Raw genomic sequence first — 16316 nt, 5'->3', positions numbered from 1 at the left:
CCCAATCTTCCTGCACGGCCCTGCGCACGTCGGAGCGCGCCGACGCTGCGTGGTGGGCGTGGCTGGGCGCCGCCGGGGCCGCTCCGCCGGGCCGCGCTCGCCGGGGCAGGAGGAGCGGGAGCGCCAGCAGCGCTTCCCAGCCGCCGCGGAGAGGCCGGAGCCGGGCGGGTGGCCGGGCCCGGCCCATGGACCGTCCGGGCCTGAGGCGGAGCCCGCGGAAAGAGCCGCTCGGCCCCGGCGCGGCCGCGAGGGGCGGGAGGCGGCGCGGGGCGCGGCGGGGCTGAGCGCGGCGCCCCGGGCCTTTGCGCTTCGCCGGCTTCGCCGCCTGCCCGAGCGGCCCGGCCCGGCCCGGCGCCCGCCGCCGCAGCGGCACCATGTCGGCCAAGGTGCGGCTGAAGCGGCTGGAGCAGCTGGTGCTGGACGGGCCGCAGCGGCACGACGGCGTGCTGAGCGTGGAGACCCTGCTCGACCTCCTGGTCGGCGTCTACACCGAGTGCAGCCGCGACTCGCCGCTCCGCCGCGACCGATACGTCTGCGACTTCCTCGAGTGGGGTGAGCCCGGGGGCCGCGGAGCGGGGCGAGGGGGCCGCGCCGGTCCCGGGGAGCGCGCTCCCCGCCGGCGGCCAGGCCGGGGTGGGGCTGGGAGGAGGTGGAGGGGGAACCGCCTGGCTGCGGAGCCTCCCCGGGAACACCCCGCCGGCAGCCGGGCCCTGACCCCGGCCGGTCTCCGCCCCGCGCCGCTCGGCCCCAGCGGGAACGGCGCCGGGGGGACGTGGGTGGGGAGGGGGCCTGGCCTGGCCTGGAGGCCCGCTCGGCTGAACCCGAAGCGTCAGGCCGGTGCTCGGAGGGTGTCCCGCCTGGGGGGGGTGGGGGCAGGCTCCGGCTGCGGAGCGCGGCTCTGGTGCCGGTTTGTTGCTGCTGGAGAGGGCGCGGGCGTGCCTTGCAGAACGGTTCCCGTTCCTGGTGCGGTCTGTTTGATGGGGGCAGGCCCCCGAAGGACGGAGCGGGCCCGGGCAGCCTTTGTAGCAGCTGCCTTGAATGGTTTCCTACTGTTAAGCAGCCTGATAGTGAGAAAACCCCAACAGTCCAGAGCGTGCTGACAAAAGAAAGCGCGGATGCTTGTGATAACGCTTAGGAGAATATTTTTCTGCCCGATGTTGTTGAGCTGGGACTCTTGGCTACGGGTATGTGGATAGTGGAGATCCTTCCCTGCTGCATGCCTGAAGGAGTTTATGTTAAAGTGGCCATGGTGGCTGACTGGTTCATTCAGCTAACTAAGTTATGAATAATAATGGATCATGGAGGTGACTTAACTTCTCCATGGAAGAAGAATTGGAGGGAAGGGAGAAGATATCATTGCTCAGGAGAGTATTGTCCCATTTATCAGCTATTCCATGCGTGTACAGTTATATTAGGCTTTTAAAGAGTCTTCTTAAAAAAAGGAAAAAACCCAACATAAACTCCAAAACGAAGGATTTCCTAAGGGAGAGGGAGGGGCTGATTTACTCCAGTAAATGCAAATATGTGTATTCAGCACTACAGACCAGAGCACTAACACGTAGGGACAGCTGGTTCTCCTTAATTTCTGTGGGGACCACCACTCTGTCATACGCTAACAAACTAAGAGGATTCACTTCCTGGACTCTTGCATTGACGTCAGTAATGCGATTGCCAACTGAATAATTAACCACTTTATCACATCTGCCCCGCAAGGCTGCAGCCTGGGGAACATTGATTATTTGTTTTGTGGTGGGAGCTTTGTATGTCTTCTGCAAAGCGCAGTCTGGTTTTATACTCTTGTTTTCAAGCCGATGGCTTGAACGAGTGATCACCTACAAACTGTTTAATGTGATAGACCAGGCTACAGGGGTACTTGGAGCACTGAAGTTGAGGAAAGGATTTGGGGCAGGCCAAAGAATGATACGCTTTTTCTATAGCACTGCTGGTGGTTGTATCTTACTGACTGATCCCTGCGTTGCCATTTTCTGTGCGATGGAGAGGCCGATTATCCAATTGTTTATAAAATCGCTTTTTTGAATTCCATTTATTGCATTCACTGAATGTGAAAAGGTTACTGACTTGATGAAAAGTATAGCTCGCAATAAAAACCAGCGTGTAGTTCCTACTGCAGTGTGGGATTACCCCAGTGTAACAAAGTGCCTATTCAATAAATAATTGAAATGTATGTGAGCTACCATCTGGTGCTGCAGAGCAGGGATAAAAGTTTGTAATCCAGGCTCTTGATGGTAAGGGGATGGGCCTAAATCTGGACTGCTGTATATTTGTTTTCCATCAACAAGGAATACCCTTAAAACCAATTATGGTTGATACTGTGTGTTCTTCCCTTTCCTTCAAGCTGTTAAAAACAAATAAATGCCAACAACGAGACACCTTTTATCTGTGTCCTAATGCCCTCACAGTATGTTTCCACTGACAGGGAACTTGTTTCTGCCTCTAGCTAATAGGGAGAATATCAAGCCAAACACACTAATCTTCCTCATGTCATGATGTGCAGTCTGAATTACAGTCTGATTCTCTGTTAGAAGATATCGTGGATTGATGTGTACAAGTTTTGTGTGCTGTTGTGCGTCTGTATAAGCATGGGAGTGTAGTTAAATGTTTGGGATATACTTTGAAGATCAGTGTTTATCAGCTGGAGACAGAAGGAATTCCCTTTTGACAAAATGGAGACTTATCATTGACAATGGAAATAAGCTGCATAGATATTAAGGTTAAATTAAGTCGAGCTATACAACAAGCATTTCTGTACTATTTTGGATTTGAAACTGGGTGTGAGGTATCATACACATAAAATTCCCTTAAAATGATTCAGCATGGCTAATGGACTCGCTTGCGTTCTTAATTGCCAAGAGAAAACAGAGTTCAGGCATGGCAGTTGAGGCAGAGTATTTTCCTCGCTGTGGGGGGCAGAGGAGATGGCGAGTTGCGTGGTGTAGCTGCTGGATGTGGGTATCTCTGCTCTCTGACAGCAGCGTGGTGCTGCTTGTATTCTGGAGCTGGTGACTGTGGGAGAAGGGAAGTGGGGTGTCCAGAAAATTGTCTCACATTTATCCTGTGAGACTTATGCCACTGTCTCCCTGTTCAACATGTAGGAGCCTCTCGCCTCACCTGCAGAGGCTGGTGAGCCCCAAACGGTGGATCTCATTGATTCTGTCCTATAAATCCTGCTGCTGCTTCCTGGCAGTCCTGCCACAGGCTTATTTCTACAAAATCTTCCTCCTATTTGCTAACCATAGAAGAGCGTAGGGTGTGGCCGTTCGCCTTGAGGCAGCTTGTGGCTTCCATCGCTTTAGAAATGTTGTAAGAATCTGCCATTTTAACCTTGGCAATTGTAGCTTTCCCATGGTGAACGGAGCTTTCAGACAGAGTATATTTTTTTCCCTATATTGAAAATATAATACACATAACTTTATGCCAAATATCTTTGGAGAAGAGCTAGCTGAGCTGCCAGTGAGGGGTTCAAAAGTCTTTTTTTTTCTGGTTATTTATAACTCCTGTTGAACAAGATCTCGCCCAATTGGTTGTCACTGTATTGTTTCCATAATAAATAGTGAAATAATGCTGAGTATTCTTGGTGGGAATTGAATCCAAGTCTGTTAGCTAGCAGACCCGTGTCTACGTGTTCAGAAAGAATTTCTCAAATCTGTGTTTAGTGTCTTTAAACTGTTTCCACATCTGCTGCTCCTAGAGTGAGGAATCTGAACAGCGAGGAGTCCTGTTTGTTCTGGTTATGCTTGCTTGTTCCTTTCTGAAAGTCATCAGTGAAACTGGGCTGCCATGACCCTCGTGCCTTTGAGGCCAGATTGCTTGACCATCTCTGCTTGTCCTTCCTTCTTGTCAGTAGAGCAACCTCACTGGCGTCTGGGGAGGTGCTGGATTTGGACAGTCCTGGATCCTAGAAAGCCTGTAAAACAGTCTTGCCTGGAAGTCTGTGGAGACCCTTCCTTTGGTAAAGCTGACCTAGGCCACTAGTGAAGATTACCTGAAGCTATCAGCGAGCACAGAGGTGGCTCCATGGGCTTTGGACTTACCTGATGTATTATGGTGCACACCAGTGCTTGGGAGCTGTGGGGTGGTATTGGCCGTGTGCTGCAGAGGGACCTCCTGAGAGACCCTTCTTGCAGAAGACGTACACTGTCCCTTGTTTCACATGACAAGAAGAGAAGTACAGGAGTGCTGGAGCAGCATGGCTGCAGCTCAGGTGTCTGTGCATCACCCCTCCTTTGGCTGTCAGGTAGAGCGTGTTCCTCCCTTTGGAGCCACTTGTTCTGTCATACTGAGGGATCCGAATCTTTCATAATCCTGTGCTAGAGTGGCTGCTTGCAGGGCACCTTGCTGGCTGGCATCACGTTTGTGCTCATCTGACATCACCTTGTTTTTCACGAGTTATCTTGGTTGGCTGTAGCTGCTGCTTGCTGCCCCTGACTTCGCGTCAGCAGGGACTGGCGCAACCGGCTGCCCCATTTTTGAACAGCTGCTTGGCACAGTTTGCAGCCAGTAGGCAAGCGTGTTCAGAGAAGAGTCTAACAGGAATGGGCCTTACTTGTATTCAGAATGCTCTTGGTGCTGCATAGACTCTCTTGCTCCAGCCTTTGTTTCCTCTGACCCTGTCTTGTACTGCTGGCATGCTGCGGAGGGCAAGATGGCACATGTCCCCACATCGTGCATTCAGTGTTGCCTCACTCCTGGACGATGTACTGGCTAGTCCTCTCTGTGAGAACACCTCAAAACCAATGTCAGAGCAGTTTAGACTGATCTGAAATGCATGTGTTTGGTTTTTTTTTCCTTGAAGCAGGTGCACAGCATACTTCTGTGGACTGTTTCCCCTGATGTGTTAGGAGCTGTCTGTTTAAATGCTGACATATCTTCTGCATTCTCAGTTTGTGCAAAGTCTGCTACCCAGCTAGACTGGTGTTCTGCTTTCGGATGGTGGTGGTAGCTTTTTTGTTTGGTTGTTTGTTTTTATTTTCCCTGAGAGGAACTTACTGTAGGGGGGCTGAAGCTGTGGGGAAAAGAAAGAAGATTGCAGCTGATTAGCACAAGTAGGCCGGCTGGGCACCTGCTGCCGAGCCCTGGAAGATAGTCTGGCATAATAGGCAGCAGATGCTGGTGTAGTAACAGCAATATATTCCCAGTCTGGGCTAGAGGAGGGGAAAATGTGCATGCAGAGCGCTCAAAACAACTTCGCTAGCCTAGCCTCGAGCAACCAGTTTTGGGTATGTATCTGTTAGACCTGAGCTGGACTATAGGTGGAAAAATGACGTGCGGAAGGTTCACCAGGAAAGGTTGCTGTCGTGCTGCTGGTGCAGTGATTCACAGCTTTGGGTTGCTGTCAGGACTGGTGCTTCAAGTTTGGATCCTGCTGTTGGGGGGACTGTGAACTTTGCAAGTCTACTCCCAGACCTACTTTCTCCTCCTTCCAGTTCTGCTTAAAGAGGCACCTTAACTTTTCAAATAAAAAAATATCTAATGAGGGAAGGGAGAACCTTGCAGAATGGCCTTTCAGAAAAGTGTAGATACTGTTCTGTCAGCCTGAAAGCAGCAGTATTCAGAAATGTAGATGTGGACCTGAGAAAAGTTCTTCCTAGACTGCATTAGAGCATCTTCAAAACTATCTGCAGGGTAGACCTAGTGTGCTGACTGCCACAAGCACTGATATGCTGGAGAAAGTGCTAGGTGAGGGTAGGAGCACGATGTGTGGCTGAGGGTGCTGCTGGTGTAGAAGGCAGAAACTTTCCTTAAGTATTTTTAAGATGACCTTAGTGTTGTCAGACTTTGAGGGTTGCTTATGAGGCTCTTTGGCCTTTTTGGGTTACACCAGGAAAAACTGTCACTTGATAACATGTTGTATCTCTTGACTTGAGGGCTGAAATTCCTTTCTTCTTTCCCTTTAGCCCTTCCCTCCTGCCTGCAGAAATACCCATAGAAAGCCAGGAAGGGACCTCAGGCTCTGCTAGCTAGTAGAACATCCTCCTCTGTGCAGGCAGAGGCTGTGCAGTGAGCGATAAGCCTGTTGGGCACATGTACCAAGTGAGTGTAGTTGGATAATGAAGACAGCTGATGAACAGGAGAACTGAATTTCGGATTCCAGCTGAAGTTCCTCTACTTCCATCCTCAATCCACCAAAGCCTGTTATGGTCCCTTACACTAGAGCTTGTGGCAGGAGGGTGTGGGTGAGGGCCCACTGGGGCAGGGTGAAGATACGGGTGCCTTGCAGAGGTTCTGGAAAGGCCAGTGGTGGTGATGGCCATGGTTTCTTTCTGCTCCCTGAAGGCTTTCCTGTGATCGGAGATGGGGCAGCATAGCTTGGATCACCTTTGCTAATGAAGTCTTTGATGGCCATCTGGCAGAACAGTGCGAGCGTGGCTGCTGAATCCCAGTTTCCTGCATTCTCTGAGTAAAATGGTTTTGTTCTTTTGAAAAAGATGTTAGGATTAATTCGTGTTGAAGTAGCCTAAACTGCTGTGTTAGCTTTGATGGCATTGTAGTTGGGGCTAGTGATCTGAAGGTAAAAGGCTCAAAGCCTGCTGCTGTGTGTATGATGGACCCTTTATAGTACATCTGTTCTAATCTGTTATTTTTAGAGTGAGGCAGTATCTTTTAATGTCTTTTTCTGTAAAACTTTATGCTGTGAAACATTGGCACCGAATGCCTGAGTCATATTTTGACAGTGGGAAAGTAACGTGGTCTGGAGGATGAGAGATACATTGGCATGTGCTGTTAGTCAGTGTCGCTTTTCTCCTGTGGATAAAGTTGCTAATAAATAGCAACGGTCTTTACTGAGGGCTTGAGGAATTATGTGTTATGTTAAAGGCTGTGACCTGTATTTGGTATTTTAATTTTGTTCATATATGAAAACTCAGAAAGGGGTAAGCAAGCCATTGATAAATTTGTCTTCATACAGAAAAAATGCACGCAGCTAGTAGTTTCTCACTCATGGTACATGATAAGCTGTAGAATGCAGAAGTGAGGTTTCATCAGCATCCATAAATCTAATATTTTTTCTGACTACTTTCACTAAGAAATCTAAATTATTTTCATATTGCTTTTTCACAGGTATTACTGAGATTTAATGTTTTGCAAAAAAAATTACTGAATTACTTAGTTTACATCCTTAAAACTTCTGTGGCTGGCACAGTTACGCGTTATCAGTAGAAATGGCTTGGATGGTTTAATCGGCAGATTCAGGGCAGTGAACTTTTTCATCAAATGAAGTTGAACTAACCTTTTTTTTTTTTGCAAATAATTCACATGTAGGAGTGAGTCAGTTTCTTCTACACCTACCAGAAACAAATGATTTGAACTGTGTGAGTCAGAACTGAAGAGACTTGTTTCATTAGCTTTTTTTAGCAAGTTGCTTTTACTTTATGGTTATATATGAATGTCTGGGGTTTTAGAAAGGTTGATCTGCAGCTGAAATTACTTAGGAATGTTAAACTACTACAGATTCTTCAAATTTATGAATTGTTATATCCTTTGCTTGTAATTTGAGGCAGTTCATGCAAGCTGTTTTTAGATGGGTATTACAAAAAGGAAGAATTATAGTACTTACCTAAACAATTGCAAATTTATCTGAGCCGCTAAAAGAATACAGTGCCTAAGAGTAGGAAAAATTTTGTGTGTTCATCATTTTCATTACTCATGTCTGAAAAGATGAATAGTATGATGGACCACAAGCAGATCTGTTTAGAAAAATAGAACAGACTTGTTAAAGCTTTTTACTATATTTTTGTCTTTAATAATACTTTAAACAGAGTTGAGATTAATTTTCTAAGTCTTCCATAAGGTACATTTGAGAATTCCAGTATATTCTTGATGTCGTTACCAAAGAGCTTGTATCATGCTCCCTAATATATCCCAGTGAAGCTATAGTTTTCTGGTTTGTGTGATGGTTGGTTTTTTTTTTGAAGAAAAATGATTTAATTTTAAAACGTTTTTCCAGGTCTAAGAATTTCTAAGTACGTTTAGTCTGTGGTTCAATGTGATTTGTTCATTTTAGCTGTCTCGTGATATGAAAATATTCCGCTCTATTTTTCTCATCAGTGTATGCAGTTTGCTAGAATGCAAGCTCTCATTTGTAAAGATCTTTGTTCACTATAATGAATGTCACTTTCTTCAATAGGAAGCTACACTCTGTTTTCTTAAGCTCTGATTTTGCATAGACTTCAGTAATCATGTCTGTAGATAGAGTGCATTCAAATGGAGTGTGTGGATCAGTCATTGCCAGCTGAGGCATTAGGCATCCTGAAGTGCCTGAGATCTTAATTTCTGTCATTCATGTCATCAGGGTCTTAACACTGTTAGCACTGTTATTGCTTAACCATGACCTAAAGCTTCAAATGTGGATAGTACCTCTGGATGCCCAACCTGAGACCTCTGTAAAGGAGTCTGAGCTTTGGAAGATGGTGGGGATGTCTTTACCAAGTATTGAAACATTGAAAAATGTGTGGAGTTTATTAATCAGGTTTGCATTAATGAAGGCTGAGGTATAATTTTTAATTTGATTAAGTGCAGTGCTGTTGAGGGCTGAATATGTATAGCTGCCTTTCCCAAAAAGGCCAAGAAGAAGAAAAAATCAGAAGCAGCATTGATTCCACATATATCCCAAATCCTTTTTTGCCATTTATAATTGTTCTCCAGCACAAAAATAAACATGGATAATTGCTTTGTGAAGTCCTATTTGAAATGTGTCTATGTCAGTTTAGCAAGACGTGCATGCTCAGGATTTTAGAAAAGTCTATACAAAATTCTGTCTGGACTTTCAGTTCAGCTTAAACCTGGGTTATATTCTAATTTTCATCAAAAAATTCAGTGGAAGATGAAGTAATAAGTAAGATGAAACCAGTTTGAACTCACTTAAGTAGATATGTGGAGGTCAGTCTTAAAGGAGTATTGCAGCTAATCTGTCACTATTGTACTTTTATTTGGGATCATGTAGTTTGTGGGATGTGGATTCCTGCTTTTTATGCATGATGTAACTTTACCCAAAACGTAGCAACCACTGTAGAAGTATGGGGGGTTTTAGTGTATTATGATCTCCCTTCTGGTAATGGTCCCTTAGTTTAAGAACTAAACTGTGTGCCTTCCCTGGATAGAGGAGATTTAAGGAAAAGCTTTGGGTTGCTAGAAGTTCTCCAAAGGTACATAAAAATAGATCATGCCCTGAATTGGTTTAAACGCTGTAGTACTGGGAAAAAAGACAACAAATACCCTCTCCCAGCATTAAAAACCCTTTTATAGTAGTGTTGTGTGGGATGGGGGAGATCTCTGTCCCCGTCTGAGGAAGGATGAGGTTCTTAGTAATTGCATGGTAATAATTCTGGGGCATATGAAACCTTTGTCACAGTCTTGAGGTGCTCCTCTTACTCTGGTTCCACCTCGTTCTTCCAGAGATCCATGTGTACCTTGGGGCTGGATGAGGCTCATCTCCATTGCCTTGCACACCTCTGGATTTCTGCTGTTGTTACAGCATGACCTGTGTGATCTTCATTTTGCCCATCCTTCCTCAAAAACTGGCTTCTTCATGGAGTTTTTCTGTGTGCTGCCAGGTTTGTTGCTACCCGTGGGACTTGGATTATCAATACCGAAAGCTGGAGTGTTCTGAATGTCTTTTATTTTACTGTAATTAAGGCAGAGTAGAAACAGCAGGAGAGTGACTTTAGGCATGAAGATCCTATTATCGTTTTGAAATATTTCCCAAAGGTTTGCTTTGTAAGATGCATGTTTAGCCTTTAAATTTAGCTCTTTTTCTGGTAGGATTAGTTAGGTTGTCATGTGTCGTCATTCCCTCCACCCCCATTTCTGTGTGTGATGGTTATATGGCTGTGGTCTGCTTGTTCACCCGGAGAGATGGACACCGAGTGTGCATGTTCTGCAGACTTCTGACCGTTCTTGGACTGTGGATCGAAGAGAGTAGCATATATATTTTTCTGTGGCTAGGTATGCTTGAGTAAGAAGTTTGTATTGAAAATTTTATATTAAGGAACTGATTTTCAGTTATCTAGTCCGTGATCATTTACACTGTATCTGAATGGAACGGGAATGCAATACCTGTCCACATTCTCTTTATTTTTAGTTTGTATGCTTTTTAGGATGAGGGTGGGATCTCACTGAGAACTAGCTGTCAGTGGTGCCTTTTAGGATGGCTTTGTTGCCCTGCAACCCTCTCCAGTTACTCACCTAAAAAGAGGGAAACTGCATTTTTGTGATTCAGAACCTCACCCTATATGACTTGTTACAGGAGGCTGAGAGAAGAAAAGGTTTGTATGTACTGAATGGCTGAAAGTGGTCTAAAGGTTCTGGCAGAATAACTGGTAGCTAGTGACTGCTAGATGCTGGGTTATAAATGCAGAGTGAAGGCTGGAGTCTGCGGTATTTAATCCTTCTGCCTTTTATGGGTAACATGGTATTTTTCCTAACCTCGCAACACTTACGTCTTTCAGAGCAAACTTTCTGAGAAACTGCAGATGAGTTGGGCTGTTGTGTCACAAACATTTTCCTTCCAGACCAGCTTTAACTGGTTGTAGCAAAACACCTTAGTCATGAGGTATAGTATCACTGCATGGGGGAATGAAGTTTGGCTGTGCTAACTTACTCTCTTATGTAACCGAAGATGGCCATTACCAGTAACTTCAGCCTTTGGTTTCCTGGACAGTTAATAATTAATTTGGGAATAATGACAATATCAAACAGCTGTTTTCAACCTGTGGTTCTGCTGGCCTGGTACTACAGATACCTAACTGGAGGCTGTGTCGGGCCCATAGGCTGTCTTTATCTTACCCTTAGAAGTATTTACTGGTATTAAGGCAACTGAACTGTGGCTGTCGCTCTGTGCATGTTATTGCAGGCTGGCAGGATTTACTGGGTTGGGTGTAGGGCTGTGCTGGTCAGGCTTGACCCGGGCAGCCAAGACCCAGTCAGGTCTACATCCACGGCTGGAAATAATCATTGCGTGCTCGTCCTGAAGTCGACTGTATCTGATGTGAATTGTAAAGACAAAAGCCCTTGATGCTTTGAGAAGTGGGGAGAGGGGGATTCACTGAAAAAAATGTCAGTGATGGAGAATCTTTTACTGCCTTTAGGAAAGGGCTTTGCAGTAATTGTCCTCAATGGTAAAGGTGTGCATGTGTTTGGGTGGCTCAAACCAGGAGCAGAAGTGCCCTGGTTGATTTTGACAGAATCAGAGCTACAAGTAGTCTAATTACAAACCTCCTGTTCTTGTTGATAGTATTAAACATCATAAAGGTTTTGTTTATTGTTTCAGACACTTTTTGAGGGCAAGGGTAGCAGAGATTACGTTCCATTCTTACCTTTTGCATGCTAGCATTGTATTTCCTTGACACTGTAAAACCTCACAAAGTTCAGCATGACAAGTGCGAAGCCTTGCACTGTGGAGCTGTAAACGTTGGGGAATGACCAACTAGAAAGCAGCCTTGCAGAAAAATTTTGGAGGTGCTGGTAAACAGTAAGTTGAAAAAGTCAGTAGTGCATCATTGTAGGAGTGGAGGCTGCCTGGGTACTGGACTGCATCAGCAAGAGTGTAGCCGACAGGTTGAGGGAAGTGGTTATTCTGTGTTTTACAGCACTTGTGAGGCCGTTTTGGGAGTACTGTGTCCAATTCTGGGCTTCCCAGTACAGAAAAACCACTGGGAAACTGCAGTGAGTCCAGCAGAGAACCGCTGATGTGGCTGGGGGGCTGAAGCACGTGATGGGCGAGAACAGCCTGAGATGCCTGGGGTTGGTGAGTCTGGAGAAGGGGAATCCGATCATGACCCTCAGCAGCCAGGTGTGTGGTTGGGGACAACACACAGGCAGACTCTTCTCAGATGCACCACCAAGAAGGAGAGGCGATGGACACAGGCTATGGCAAGGAGGATTTTGACTATGTTTAAGGGGAAAAAAAAAAAATTCCTCCCAAGGGTGTTCAGGCACTGGAAGAGATGCCCAGAAGGGTGATAGTGTCTCCATTCTAGGAGATGAGCCTAAGCTGGACAAGGCCTCAAGCAACTGGATTGAACTCTGACATTATCTCAACTTTGAATAGCAGGCTGGATTCTGATCTCCACAGGTCCCTTCCAACCTAAAATTGTTCTGTGATTCAGAATCATCTTTTTCTTTTTCCTCTGTTAGCAAATTTATTTAGCGTTGTGGCTGCTTTAGTAGAAAACAGTTGTTCTTTATACTTCCCAGAATGAAAAGAAATATGTGAAATAGACTCTTTTTGTTGTTGTAGATAAAGTAGTTGACACAACTCGTCTGAATTTACTATTAGGTGTTTTGTAGTCTTAGGTGTTTACCCTGATTGGTTGGCATTTTGCCACATAGTCTGTAAGTATTGACAAGCTTTTAACTAAATTTTAGGCTTGTAAATGATGGGAAACTAATTTTTGTTCATGTTGTTCTGCCATGTATTTAATAAAAGCACCAGTTCCCTTGTTCCTGGAAGAGAATTACCAGAACAGGTTTTGAGAACTTTGAACCTATGTTTTATGTCTAGTGCTTTTTCCCAAGTGTGGTTTCCTTATGTGTAGTTGTTAGCCTTGATAGCAGTTGAAGTATTTTAAAACTTTGTTCCATGGAGCTGTCAGAAAAGCCTGCAATCCCTGCATGGCTGCAAGCCTGAATCATCACTTCTGGAAAACACAGGTTTAGCTGTTCTGCTAAAGAAGTTCTCGTATCACAAAGGAATCTCTGTCTAGTAGGGTACCTAATACCCTCGTATCTGACAGTATAAGGAGTCTGACTAAGCAGTTGCTAACAACAGGGTTAAACAGGTCTTCCTCATAGTTGTAAAAATTTAATGGGAGATATTATCTGGTTTTTGGTTTCATCTGTAAAATAAGAGCTTCTATGACTTGAATGAGGTTGGACTAGCAACATGAGTTTTAGTGCTGATATTCTTTCTTGATGATACTGCACTTAGGAAACCGAAACACACAACAAATTCAGTGTTTCAAAATAGTATTGATATACAGTAGCACGGGAAGTGCTGTCAATGATGAGGATAACAATGTACAAATGGGACAAAAACCAAGAACTGATGCCTTTTAGTGTTGTGTTGTAATTATTAATACAGTAAGTGATGCTTAACTTTCCATGTAATGAATTTACATCTGTGGTTTTGAGTATGTTGCTTGCAGCAAACTCCTGGGAAAATAGTAAGGTTTTTCAAAATTCTCATGATTCCTAGATGCCTGGAAGTCTGGTATGGTCCATTAACCTTCTGGGACAAGGACTGTGTATGTGAGCAATTTATAATGTGTGTTAATTTTTCAGAAGAAACTTTGTTCAAAATGTTGTATACTTGTTTCAGATGCTGTGGTTGCAAGTCCTCTGCTCTGTGTGTGATTGATGTGTGGAAGTTGTTCACACTGTGTTCTAGTTGCAGTGTATTGCTTCCCTCTTGGGAGGTACCTGCACACTCTGCAGATACCTTGGGGGAAGAACAGATGTGAAGTGATGGCAATAGCTTGTTTTTTGGACAAAGTCTTGCTGCCTAAAACTACGGAGAAATATCATCCCCCTCCTCCCATGTCCTGAATTTCGTCTTTTGTTTCATTGTTCAGACTTTTTACTTCTTATTTCCTATTTGTGTTTAGAGAGGGCGCTTTGCAGTGGTGTCTTTCAAACAGCAGCGCATACTTGTGCACCCATTGCTGCAATGATCTTTTGCGTCAGTGGCTGTAATATGTCATTGTGCACATTAGTAATAATAGCTCTTACTTCAAGTGTATGCTTGACAGCTACAGAATAAATAATACAGATACTTCACTGGAAAACGTGCTCCCGGTAATTTACCTTCAGAGCTCTGTGGGGAGCTCTGAAATGGGTGACAGCTGGTGAAGGATAATGGATTATCTTTGTGCAAGAGAGAAGCATGGGCAAGACCTAATTCTTGCTTCAATCTCCTTGCACTCATCTCTCCCTCCCCCCTCGTGTCCCATATAACACTTAAGAACCTGTCCGCTCTGTTTTCTGAGGGACTTAGATGGAGACTGTTAGCTATTGCTTTTGTGATTTAAAAAAAAAAAAAAAAATTAGTTGGCAAGGAAATAAATGTAGCTGGGCATAACAATTCATGGAAGAGGAAATCAACACTGTCTGCTTGTAATCTTTTAACACTTGTCCAGAAATAGATTGTTGAGGAGTCAGTATTTGAATTAAAATTTGCAGTATTGGAATAAAAAATAAGCAGGTACATGAATTAGAAAGGACTGGGGAAGGCATCAGTTAAAGTCCTATGTATTGATCAATATACTACAAACAGTGGGCAGGCCGGATGTCTTTACCTGGTACTTCCAGAAGTGATAGCCTGTACTTTAAGGAGAACTTCAAGTGGAGCTTATGTACAGAAATGTCTGTTAAACAAGATTTTTGAATGAGAGAGATGGAACCGATCATACTCAAAACAAAACAAAACAAAATTCCTATGTGATAATTGAAAGATTCTTACTAGGCTTTTGGGGGTCTTGATGTGTTAAAATATGCTCACTTAAGAAAGATGAGACTCCAGATTGACTTCTTGGTGTTTTGAAAATGCATTTCTCATATAGTGGTTCTTCAGAAAAAGACAACTTCTTAAATTTTTATTTCGTATAATACAGCTGTAAATGCTCTTGGCTTCTTTCCTTCCTTCAAAATACAGCTGAACGGTCAGCTGGGGGTGAACTTTTGCCAGCAACTGCACAAGCTACTCAGCTATTGTAAAATTTCTTAAAATAATTAGGTACATTTTTGTCCCTGTGTAAAAGTGGCTAATGGTGCAGTCTGAGCACCATAATAGAAATTGTGATGAAGTGACATTTGCTGCTTATGCAAATAATACAGTAGACTAGTTCAACACATAGTTGTTGCTGATACTTTATTTTTAAAGATTTTGTGGACCTAGATTGTTTTTTTTTTTTTTAAATGATGCCACTATAAGTTGGTTTTAAAATTCGTATTATATAGGAAACAAAAGTTAAGCTTCAAGAAATTATGATAAAAGTGGAATTGCGTGGCTGTTAGAGTGTAAACATTAGGGTGGTTGCCAGAAGAATAGTCTACTGGGAGGAATCCCGTGGGCCAGGGCTCTCCAAGGCAGGGGGGTCCATGAGTGCTGGTCGCTCTTTAAACGTCACTTCCTCCATGCACAGGAGCAATGCATCCCCCTGAAAAAGAAATTGAGCAAAGGAGGCAGGAAACCTGCATGGTTAAACAAGGAGCTTCTAGCGGAGATCAGGTGGAAGAGAAAGGTCCATGGAATGTGGAAAGAGGGGCAGGCCACTTGGGAAGAGTACAGGAACGTGGTGAGAGCATGCAGGGATGCGACGAGGAAGGCCAAGGCCCACCTGGAATTGAAGCTGGCGAGGGATGTCAAAAACAACAAGAAGGGCTTCTTCAACTACATCAGCAGCAAAAGGAAGGCTAGGGACAATGTGGGGCCGCTGCTGAATGAGGCGGGTGTCCTGGTGACGGAGGATGCGGAGAAGGCAGAGCTACTGAATGCCTTCTTTGCTTCAGTCTTCAGTGCTAAGACTGGCCCTCAGGAATCCCAGGCCCCGGAGGTAAGAGAAGAAGCCTACAAAGAGGACAACTTTTCCTTGGTCGAGGAGGACTGTGTGAGGGATCGCTTAAGTGATCTGGATGTCCACAAATCCATGGGCCCCGATGGAATGCACCCACGAGTGCTGAGGGAGCTGGCGGATGTCATTGCTGAGCCACTCTCCATCATCTTTGAGAGGTCCTGGAGGACAGGAGAGGTGCCCGAGGACTGGAGAAAGGCCAGTGTCACTCCAATCTTCAAAAAGGGCAAGAAGGAGGATCCAGGGAACTACAGGCCAGTCAGCCTCACCTCCATCCCGGGAAAGCTGATGGAGCAGCTTATCCTGGAGGCCATCATCAAGCAAGTGGAAGAAAAGAAGGTTATCAGGAGTAGTCAGCATGGATTCACCAAGGGGAAATCATGCCTGACCAATCTAATAGCTTTCTACAATGACATGACTGGCTGGGTAGACGAAGGGAGAGCCGTGGATGTTGTCTACCTTGACTTCAGCAAGGCTTTCGACACAGTCTCCCATGATATCCTCCTAGGGAAGCTCAGGAAGTGTGGGCTGGATGCGTGGTCGGTGGATTGAGAACTGGCTGAATGGCAGAACTCAGAGGGTTGTCATCAGCGGCTCTCAGTCTAGTTGGAGGCTGGTAACAAGTGGTGTCCCCCAGGGGTCAGTACTGGGCCCAGTCTTGTTTAACTTCTTCATCAACGACCTGGATGAAGAGTTAGAACGTACCCTCAGCAAGTTTGCTGATGACACCAA

The 16316-nt window shown here is 45.0% G+C and overlaps 1 protein-coding gene across 2 annotated transcripts in view; it reads left to right on the top strand.

Annotated features, from left to right (window-relative positions):
• Window positions 1-310: 310 nt before the first annotated feature.
• The window catches only part of CDC42BPB (CDC42 binding protein kinase beta), a 97261-nt gene continuing 81255 nt past the window's right edge, over window positions 311-16316 (top strand). For both annotated transcript variants that reach the window (XM_075426605.1, XM_075426604.1), the window contains exon 1: window positions 311-552. In XM_075426605.1, coding sequence (XP_075282720.1) covers window positions 375-552 — 178 coding nt within the window. In that variant the 5' untranslated portion in view covers window positions 311-374. The remainder of the gene's footprint in view (window positions 553-16316) is intronic.

This window comes from Opisthocomus hoazin, chromosome 7 (assembly GCF_030867145.1).
Source record: "Opisthocomus hoazin isolate bOpiHoa1 chromosome 7, bOpiHoa1.hap1, whole genome shotgun sequence".
Taxonomy (NCBI): Eukaryota; Metazoa; Chordata; class Aves; order Opisthocomiformes; family Opisthocomidae; genus Opisthocomus; species Opisthocomus hoazin.
This window is presented reverse-complemented; position numbering and strand designations above follow the sequence as displayed.